Source organism: Pantherophis guttatus, chromosome 1 (genome assembly GCF_059756535.1).
Source record: "Pantherophis guttatus breed Tessera chromosome 1, ASM5975653v1, whole genome shotgun sequence".
NCBI lineage: Eukaryota > Metazoa > Chordata > Lepidosauria > Squamata > Colubridae > Pantherophis > Pantherophis guttatus.
In genome coordinates this window covers 323,835,012-323,845,550 of record NC_142063.1, presented here as the reverse complement: position 1 = coordinate 323,845,550, position 10,539 = coordinate 323,835,012, and the positions used below count along the sequence as shown (strand labels likewise).

The following is a 10,539-nucleotide window of genomic DNA, read 5'->3' as shown; positions in this document are numbered from 1 at the left end:
TTGGTTCATATTAACATTTTATTAGCCTCGGGGGGGGAAAAATAATCAGACAACATAAAATAAATGAACAAGTTAAATGCTAAATTATCTAAAAAGCAAAGAGCTATTAAATCTATTAGTATATGCAGGCTACACGAATCAGTGTCAATACTCAGAAGAATTCCATTTAAAAAAACGACTCGTATGATGATAGGAAGGAAGGAAGAAGTTGATCCCCACTCATATTCACATATGCTTAGCTTGATTTCTGAATGAATCCATTTTTTAAAGGTTTGTATAATACAAGCTCTCGCCAATTGGCCAAATATGCTACAGGTTGATACCACACGCCGTATGCTGTGTCAATGCATTTTCTAGTCTTTTATTGACTTAATAGCAGCAGAGATACTGTTTTGGAGGGCAGGTTTCTGAAATTGAGATACATGCATGTATACTATTTGACATGAGAGATGAAAAGCAATGATCCTCCAACCAGGGATGAAATCCAGCAGGTTCTGACAGGTTCTGGAGAACTGGTAGTGGAAATTTTGAGTAGTTCGGAGAACCCGCAAATACCACCTCTGGCTGGCCCCAGAGTGGGGTGGGAATGGAGATTTTGCAATATACTTCCCCCAGGAGTGGGGAGGGAATTGGGATTTTGCAGCATCCTTCCCCTGAAGTGGGGTATCTTTTCGCTGCCGTGTCCACCAAGCCACACTACATCACGCCCACCAAGCCACACCCACAGAACAAATAGTAAAAAATTTTTGGATTTCACCACTGCCTCCAATTGTATAGAAGGGATAAATTTGGGGATATTTTCAATGCTATCCTGGTAGAAGATGCTCATCCTACTTGGATGCTTGGTAGTCTATCTTTGTTCGGGTTCAAGAATTCTAAGTGAGGGAATGAGGGCTGGTTTCACTTAGCAGTTATGAATGGGGGTGGTGATCCACATGCCAATCACTTTCTTTGGTTTTTTTATCAGTGTTTATTATAAAAAAAGTTATAACCTCAACTTTTTGCTTTACATTCCTATTAATTCAAAACATTTCTATAACAACAAAGTCAAAACTTAAAATCAAATTTTCATTTTTTTCTGTTTTGAGAGTAAAGTCGAGAAGTAGTTTCCAAATGGAAACAAAACTAGATAAATTCTTTTTAATTAAAGTAGTCAATTAGTTGCCTCCAATTTTGGTCACCACAATGTAAAAAAGATGTTGAGGCTCTAGAAAGAGTGCAGAGAAGAACAACAAAGATGATTAGGGGGCCGGAGGCTAAAACATAAAGAATGGTTGCTGGAATTTGGTATGTCTAGTTTAATGAAAACAAGGACTGGGGTGACATGATAGCAGTGTTCCAATATCTCAGGCGCTGCCACAAAGAAGAGGGAGTCAAGCTATTCTCCAAAGCCCCTGAGGACAGGACAAGAAACAATGGATGGAAACTAATTAAGGAGAGAAGCAACCTAGAACTAAGGAGAAAATTCCTGCCAGTTAGAACAATTAACCAGTGGTACAACTTGCCTCTAGAAGTTGTGGATGCTCCAACACTGGAAGCTTTTAAGAAGAGATTGGACAACCATTTGTCTGAAGTGGTGTAGGGTTTCCTGCCTGAGCAGGGGGTTGGACTAGAAGACCTCTAAGGTCCCTTCCAACTTCTATTCTATTCTATTCTATTGTCAATTTTGTCATCTCCTGAACTCCATCACTTATTTATCATTTGTCCTTTGATTGTGGGAATTGATAGATCTTTCCATCTTTGTGCAAATAAAAGTTTTGCTGCTGTCAACATATGTAGTAACAAAGTTCCATTTTCCAAGTTCTTTATCCAGCAAACCAAAAGACTTCTGGTTTCAGTTTTATATTTGTTTTAAGAACCTTCTGAATTAAAACAAAGATCTGGTCTCAATATTTCTTTGTTACGTCATAGGTCTACCAGAGATGGTAAAAAGTACCCTTTTTACAAATACATTTCCAACATACATTTGAAATTTCTTTATACACATCTTTGACCATTTCTCAGGCATTGAGTACCAATGAGGCATCATTTTAAAACAGTTTTCTTTCAGATTGCAGTTGAATATAAACTTCATTTGTCCACATTTTTTCCTACTGATCAAGCATTATATTGCAACCAAAGTTCTTTGCCCATTGAGTTATACAGTCTTTTCAACAGTTCACGTTTCGGTCACTTTCTAATTGGATTACTGCAAGGGTTTATAAACCTAATTCCTCCTTCCAAAAATAATCCAAACCACACCAACTAATCAATGCTGTGCCAGTCCCTCTGTTAAGTGTTTAAGTGTCCTAGTTGACTGTCTTGGCCGAATGCAGTTTCTCTGGCCATTGCATTTAGTTTAGTTTATTATATTTATATACCGCCCTTCTCCCGAAGGACTCAGGGCAGTGAACAGCCATGATAAAAACAATATACAACAAAAATTTAAAAACTTAAAATAATTCAATCATTGGGCAAATTTAAAACACCCAACTAAAATCATTTTAAAACCCCTATCAAAACCCAATTTAAAATCCTTTATCCAGTCAGACCAGCTTGCTGGAATAATAGGGTCTTCAGAGCACGACGGAAGGCACGGAGGTCGGGGATCCTTCGTATGTCCGGCGGCAGTTCGTTCCATAGGGCCGGGGCCCCCACAGAGAAGGCTCTCCCCCTGGGGGTTGCCAACCTACATTGTTTGGCCGACGGCACCCTGAGGAGGCCCTCTCTGTGGGAGCATATTGGTCGGTGGGAGGCAATCGGTGGTAGAATGCGGTCCTGTAAATAATCAGGTCCTAAGCCATTTCACTCCTCCTGCAATGCAAGGCCAGAAGCTCTACCACTCAACCAGCCACGCAGATGGGCCAAGTCCTGCATACAGCCATGCTCCCGCCACAGCTGCTCCATTTGTTTCTGCAATCGGTGCTTGTGCTCCTGCAGCTTCTGTACTCGCTGGACCAGCTGGTGCAGCTCCTTCTTCAGCTCCTTATTCTGCTGACAGACTGTCTGGCTGTGCTCCTGCAGGCACCTCACGGCCAACTCTTGCACCTGCTGAGCCAAGCCCTCCACTTCCTGCCCTGCCACCTGTTCCTGGGCCATCTTCTCTTTCAAGGCTCGTATCTTGGCTGCCTCCAGGTGCTGCCTATGCTGCTTCTGCGCAGCCACCAACTCCTTCTCCAGCTCCCGAATGTGGGATGTCTGCTTTTGTTTCAGGGCTTGGACCTGGTGTAGACCCTCCAATTCAGAGCTGAGGCGGGCCAGCTCAGCTTCCTTCTGGAGCAGCTGTTTCCGCAGAGCTGCCTCTTGCTCCTGGGAACGGGCAATCACTTCTTGGTGCTGCTTCTGGATTTGGCGCAGCAACTCCTGGTTCTCTTCGCTTAGAGAAACTACAACACCCTGGCGCCTTCGGGCATGCTTGGCTAGGTAGCCGGCAAACTCCCGGCTCTCATTCTGGAGATCTTGTGCCTCTTGCTGGAGGAAATCATATTGTGCCCTCAGCTGTGCCCTCCTCCCTCTCAAATCCTCCAGGTTTCGGCAGATGCTCTCATATTCCTGTTGCACTGGCAGCAGCGATGCATTATCTGGCATGGATTCCATAGTGTCCTTGGGAGTGGCCCTTGAAGCTGTACGCTTGGACCTGGCTGGCTGTGCTTTCTTTTTCTTTCGGAGCTTCGGAGCCATCACTGGAGATCTGGAAAGCAGATGGACATTATGTTAAGGTCAAGAGAGTGTTGGAAGGAAAATCCATCTGGTTCATTCCAAGCTGGGAGAAAGATGCTGGAAACAACATGGAGGCTGACTGGAAAGAAATGTTCTGTTTATTGATGAACCACCAACCTCATGTGATTCTGGGCAGCTAACAAAATGGAGTTGAGAGTGGGTGGGTTTTATACCTTCTTTGGGCTTTGTATTTGAGCTTCCTGTTCCTGTGCAAGAACATGTCCTTTAATATTCTATTGGCTGTTGTCAGATTCCTATGGGGTCATGGCTGGCTCTATAGCCAAAAGAGGAAATGCAAATCTTAGGTGCTTGTCTGAGGTAATCTGGTCAATCTTTTGTTTGTTGCTTATCTGAGTTTCTGTCTTGACCCAGTCTTTCTGAATGGATCACCAAAATTGCATTTTTAAAAGCTGGCCTCCTCAGTTTCTGCTTGGGGCAGGGAAACGGGCTGGTTTCTGCCTCCCTTCAGATTTTTTAATTTCTCCTTTAGGGGAAATATTTTATCCTGCCTTTTTAATATTTCCCAAAATATTTCATTCTTCAGGGTGGGTGGGATTTCCACAAGAGAAAACAGAGAGAAAAACCTTGACCGAGATTCCCTTAAGAGAAGGGAAGAAAAAGGGCATTTGCTCCAACCACCTTAATTTAATTTAATTTAATTAATCACATTTCTATGCCGCCCAACTCCCAAGGGACTCTGGACGGCTTACAACAGAAATAATACAAAAAGTGACATAATTTTTTAAAAAAACAACATTATAAAAACATTTTAAAAACCTTGAGAGGTGAGATCAATCCAAGGCTCAAGCTCATGCAGAAATCCTTTCCTAATTTTTTTGTGGGATTCAGGTTCAGCAGTGGAAAAGCTGGGCCAGGCAGAACTAAAGGGATTCTAAAGATGGAAGAAGATGTGAGTGAAAATCCAGGGGGTGTCATACAGTAGCTTAAGAAGGAGGCAGTTAGCGTGAAGGAGGTGATACAGAAGGGGGTGTTCTGCTGGGGGTGGGGGGTGGGAAGAAGCTCAACAAAGAAGCTCAGGGAGCCTACCTGAAAGTTCTTCTGCAGCTTTGAACAAATCCCTTGTGTGTTTTCTTGTTGCTTAGTGCCTGGGAGTGGGTGGAGTCAGGGGGGAGGAGGGAAGAATGGCTTTCTTTCATACCCATCTGGTGATTCAGGAGCTAAGACTGAAAATTCATCCTTCCAAGCAGTCTGGCTTGTCATAGCAGCTGCTGCTAAGCTGAGGAGTTGGGTGACAATACATTTCTGTACATACACAATAGATATTCAGCCCGGCCAGCTCTTACTGCCGTTACAACGTTGAAAATGAAGCCTTTGTCTGCTTCTTGAAGCTTCTCCATTTGAGGGGTTTCAGAGCCTGGTTGCTTACTTGTAGATGTTTCATTATCTAAACTAGACAACATCATCAGTGCTGCACTGCACAGCCCTGGTGATCTTACCTAGTTTGGGTAATGAAACGCCTGCAAGAAGGTAACCAAGGACTTGATTTCAGCTCTGAGCAATAAATATTGTCCTTTATTGGCTTCTCCATTTGTTCAGCCATTTGGTGGAGTGAAAACCCTCAGTCTTAGTCATCTTTGATGAGGTGTTGCCAATGAGAGCAAGTGAGTGCTTTGTTTATATTATATACTGTATTTAATCAGATCAGTTTACACATATGCATGATCTCTCTCTCTCTCTCCCTCTCCCTCTCCCTTATCTCTCTGTCTCTCTCATCTCTGTGTGTATATTTCTATCTCTCTCTAATCTCTCTCTTTCTGTCTCTCCCTTTCCCTCTCCCTCTCTCTTATCTCTCTGTCTCTCTCATCTCTGTGTGTATATTTCTATCTCTCTCTAATCTCTCTCTTTCTGTCTCTCCCTTTCCCTCTCCCTCTCTCTTATCTCTCTGTCTCTCTCATCTCTGTGTGTATATTTCTGTCTCTCTTTCATCTCTGTCTCTCTCTCTGTCTCTCCCTCTCCCTCTCTCTTATCTCTCTGTCTCTCTCATCTCTGTGTGTATGTTTCTGTTTTTCTCTAATCTCTCTCTCTCTGTCTCTCCCTTTCCCTCTCCCTCTCTCTTATCTCTCTGTCTCTCTCATCTCTGTGTGTATATTTCTGTCTCTCTCTAATCTCTCTCTCTGTGTCTCTCCCTTTCCCTCTCCCTCTCTCTTATCTCTCTGTCTCTCTCATCTCTGTGTGTATATTTCTGTCTCTCTCTAATCTCTCTCTCTGTGTCTCTCCCTTTCCCTCTCCCTCTCTCTTATCTCTCTGTCTCTCTCATCTCTGTGTGTATATTTCTGTCTCTCTTTCATCTCTGTCTCTCTCTCTGTCTCTCCCTCTCCCTCTCTCTTATCTCTCTGTCTCTCTCATCTCTGTGTGTATGTTTCTGTTTTTCTCTAATCTCTCTCTCTCTGTCTCTCCCTTTCCCTCTCCCTCTCCCTTATCTCTCTGTCTCTCTCATCTCTGTGTGTATATTTCTGTCTCTCTCTAATCTCTCTCTCTGTGTCTCTCCCTTTCCCTCTCTCTTATCTCTCTGTCTCTCTCATCTCTGTGTGTATGTTTCTGTTTTTCTCTAATCTCTCTCTCTCTGTCTCTCCCTTTCCCTCTCCCTCTCTCTTATCTCTCTGTCTCTCTCATCTCTGTGTGTATGTTTCTGTCTCTCTCTAATCTCTCTCTCTGTCTCTCCCTCTCCCTCTCTCTTATCTCTCTGTCTCTCTCATCTCTGTGTGTATGTTTCTGTTTTTCTCTAATCTCTCTCTCTCTGTCTCTCCCTTTCCCTCTCCCTCTCTCTTATCTCTCTGTCTCTCTCATCTCTGTGTGTATATTTCTGTCTCTCTCTAATCTCTCTCTCTGTGTCTCTCCCTTTCCCTCTCCCTCTCTCTTATCTCTCTGTCTCTCTCATCTCTGTGTGTATATTTCTGTCTCTCTCTAATCTCTCTCTCTGTGTCTCTCCCTTTCCCTCTCCCTCTCTCTTATCTCTCTGTCTCTCTCATCTCTGTGTGTATATTTCTGTCTCTCTTTCATCTCTGTCTCTCTCTCTGTCTCTCCCTCTCCCTCTCTCTTATCTCTCTGTCTCTCTCATCTCTGTGTGTATGTTTCTGTTTTTCTCTAATCTCTCTCTCTCTGTCTCTCCCTTTCCCTCTCCCTCTCCCTTATCTCTCTGTCTCTCTCATCTCTGTGTGTATATTTCTGTCTCTCTCTAATCTCTCTCTCTGTGTCTCTCCCTTTCCCTCTCTCTTATCTCTCTGTCTCTCTCATCTCTGTGTGTATGTTTCTGTTTTTCTCTAATCTCTCTCTCTCTGTCTCTCCCTTTCCCTCTCCCTCTCTCTTATCTCTCTGTCTCTCTCATCTCTGTGTGTATATTTCTGTCTCTCTCTAATCTCTCTCTCTCTGTCTCTCCCTTTCCCTCTCCCTCTCTCTTATCTCTCTGTCTCTCTCATCTCTGTGTGTATGTTTCTGTCTCTCTTTCATCTCTGTCTCTCTCTCTGTCTCTCCCTCTCCCTCTCCCTCTCTCTTATCTCTCTGTCTCTCTCATCTCTGTGTGTATATTTCTGTCTCTCTCTAATCTCTCTCTCTCTGTCTCTCCCTTTCCCTCTCCCTCTCTCTTATCTCTCTGTCTCTCTCATCTCTGTGTGTATGTTTCTGTCTCTCTTTCATCTCTGTCTCTCTCTCTGTCTCTCCCTCTCCCTCTCTCTTATCTCTCTGTCTCTCTCATCTCTGTGTGTATGTTTCTGTCTTTCTCTAATCTCTCTCTCTCTGTCTCTCCCTTTCCCTCTCCCTCTCTCTTATCTCTCTGTCTCTCTCATCTCTGTGTGTATGTTTCTGTCTCTCTCTAATCTCTCTCTGTGTCTCTCCCTCTCCCTCTCTCTTATCTCTCTGTCTCTCTCATCTCTGTGTGTATGTTTCTGTCTCGCTTTCATCTCTCTCTCTCTGTCTCTCCCTCTCTCTCTCTCCCTCTCCCTCTCCCTTATCTCTCTGTCTCTCTCATCTCTGTGTGTATGTTTCTGTCTCTCTTTCATCTCTGTCTCTCTCTCTGTCTCTCCCTCTCCCTCTCTCTTATCTCTCTGTCTCTCTCATCTCTGTGTGTATGTTTCTGTCTCTCTCTAATCTCTCTCTCTCTGTCTCTCCCTCTCCCTCTCCCTCTCTCTTATCTCTCTGTCTCTCTCATCTCTGTCTGTATGTTTCTGTCTCTCTCTAATCTCTCTCTCTCTCTGTCTCTCCCTCTCTCTCTCTGTCTCTCCCTCTCCCTCTCCCTCTCTCTTATCTCTCTGTCTCTCTCATCTCTGTATATATGTTTCTGTCTCTCTCTTTCTTATCTTTCTGTCTCTCTGTCTCTGTCTCTGTCTCTCTCTCTCTCTCTCTCTCTCTCTCCCTCTCCCCCTCTTCTCTGTCTCTCTATCTCTTTGCTTCTGGGAGTTGTTGAGAGTAGAATTTAGGGCCCCTCTTGCTTCCAAGAGGCACTCTGTGTTGCAGGACCTTTTTAAATATGGATATTTAAGACTTCCATTAATATTTAGGGTTCAACTGACTACTGAAGAAAAACCGTAAGCCCCAATAACTGTGGAGAAAAGACTTATGCAAAGTTGGCAAAGGGATTTGAGGGGCACTGTCTGTCACAATAGGTAGTGGATAAATCAATATAATCCTTCCAGGTTTGACATTTACAGTCTTGGACTGCAGTGTGTTTTTCCTTTTTGCTAAAGTGCTGGAGTTCGGCTCCATGTAGGCTGGCAGAAGAGATTCCATTTGCAAATTGCAATTATTCTATCCACTGGGTGATAACTCTTACAGTTAATTTATATTTCTGTTCTAATTTATTCTTAACAGGAGATTATGCATTTTAAGGTAGGATTCCTTCCCCCCCCTTTCTCTCTTTATTCATTAAGAGCTTTGGTATTTTCTTGCGCTTGTTAGCAACATTATCTGATTTAATATTTGATGTAATTTTATCTAAGCCTCTTTCATGGTGGTTTTAAACAACGTCCAGCTGTTCAGGAGAAATGTCAGTCTTTTAACTCTCCTTTTCTTTCTTTTGAAGCAAGTACTTTAAGAAGTTTCTTCTAACTGTGATTAGCAATCACATTAATAGTGGCTGGTCCCACCCTGGGGTGGCAAAGATGTCTTCTAGTAGAAATACTTAAACAATTCCATGATTAACTGATGCAGCCATCAAAGACCCTCCTGCCAAAAGTTCCATCTGCTGTTTCAGCAGAAACTATGTGTCCAGAATGAACTTCAGATTACATACCAACCAGGGGTGAAATCCAGCAAGTTCTGGAGAACTGGTAGCGGAAATTTTGAGCAATTCAGAGAACCAGCAAATTCCACCTCTGGCTGGCCCCAGAGTGGGGTGGGAATGGAGATTTTGAAATATCCTTCCCCCAGGAGTGGGGACGGAATGGAGATTTTGCAGTATCCTTCCCCCGTCATGCCCACCAAGCCACGCCCACCAAGCCACACCGCGCCCACCAAGCCATGCCCACAGAACCGATAGTAAAAAAATTTGGATTTCACCACTGATACCCAGACTTAACCCAGACAAAACCGAGTGGCTGTGGGTATTGCCTCCTAAAGACTATGTTGACTGTCCATCCTTGGTTCTGGGGGAGCAGAAATTGTCCCCCTCAGAATGGGTTCGCAATTTGGGTGTCCTCCTAGACTCACAGCTAAGATTAGAGCAACATCTGACAGCTGTGGCTAGGGGGACCTTTGCACAGGTTCGCCTGGTGCACCAATTGCAACCCTACTTGGATCGGGAGGCTCTTCTCACAGTCACTCATGCCCTTGTCACCTCACGGTTAGATTATTGCAATGCGCTCTACATGGGGCTACCCTTGAAAAGTGTTCGGAGACTACAGTTGGTCCAGAACGCAGCCGCACAAGCTGTCGTGGGTGCACCTAGGTACACACACATTACACCAATTCTCCGTGAGCTGCACTATAGGGCTCCCTATTGGTCTCCGGTCACAATTCAAGGTGTTGGTTATTACCTTTAAAGCCCTACATGGGCCTCAGGGCCAGAGTATCTTCGAGACTGCCTTCTACCGAATAACTCCCAACGACCAGTAAGATCCCACAGAGTTGGTCTCCTCCGGGTCCTGTCAGCTAAACAATGCCGGCTGGTGGGCCCATGGGGGAGGGCCTTCTCTGGGGCTGCCCCAGCTCTCTGGAACCAGTTACCTCCTGAGGTCCAGACCATCCCCACCCTATTGGCCTTCCGAAAAGCGGCGAAGACCTGGCTTTTCTGGCATGCCTGGGGCTGTTGATCTCGCTCTTGCGATCCGGCGAGATCCGGCCATGAATGGTGTGAATGAGTTTTAATGTTTTAAATTCTTAAATGTTTTTTATAATGATTTTAAATGCATTGTGAGCCGCCCTGACTCTTTGGAGAGGGGCGGCATACAAATTGAATTAATAAAATAATAAATAAATAAATACCAACTCCTTCTGGGCAACACCCCCCCCCATTACCTACACTACAAACTTCATGAGAAAAGAGATATTGGAAGTTAGGTGGAAAGTTTTCAGGAATGGCTGAGCCCATGTAGGATTTTTCAGGAGGTGTGCTAGTATCTCCTCCAAGGCAAACAATATTATTCAAAGAAGCATTAACAGCCTCCTGAATCCAGCTACACACACCCTGCCCTGGAAGAGACAAGAAAGGCAGGGGTCAAGCCAAGTTGAATGTGGCAACATTCAAACCATAGAAGAACTTCTCCACTTCTTCTGATACTACATGTTCAAAAGAATCACAGATAATTCTACATGACATTGTTCCTTGCATCACAGTAGACTCTGTCCAGCTGGTTTCCAAATGAAAGTGGATATGAGCATCTTTATCTT

At 44.1% G+C, this 10,539-nt stretch overlaps 1 protein-coding gene across 1 annotated transcript; it reads right to left on the bottom strand.

Moving 5' to 3' along the window:
- Positions 1-4,797, bottom strand: CCDC121 (coiled-coil domain containing 121). The gene is made up of 2 exons (XM_034421358.3): positions 4,747-4,797; positions 1-3,670 (listed from the first exon to the last, which is right to left on the bottom strand). Exon 2 carries the CDS (start codon positions 3,658-3,660, stop codon positions 2,785-2,787), a length of 876 nt encoding a protein of 291 aa, XP_034277249.2. The 5' UTR covers positions 3,661-3,670; positions 4,747-4,797; the 3' UTR covers positions 1-2,784.
- Between the last annotated feature and the right edge of the window lie 5,742 nt (positions 4,798-10,539).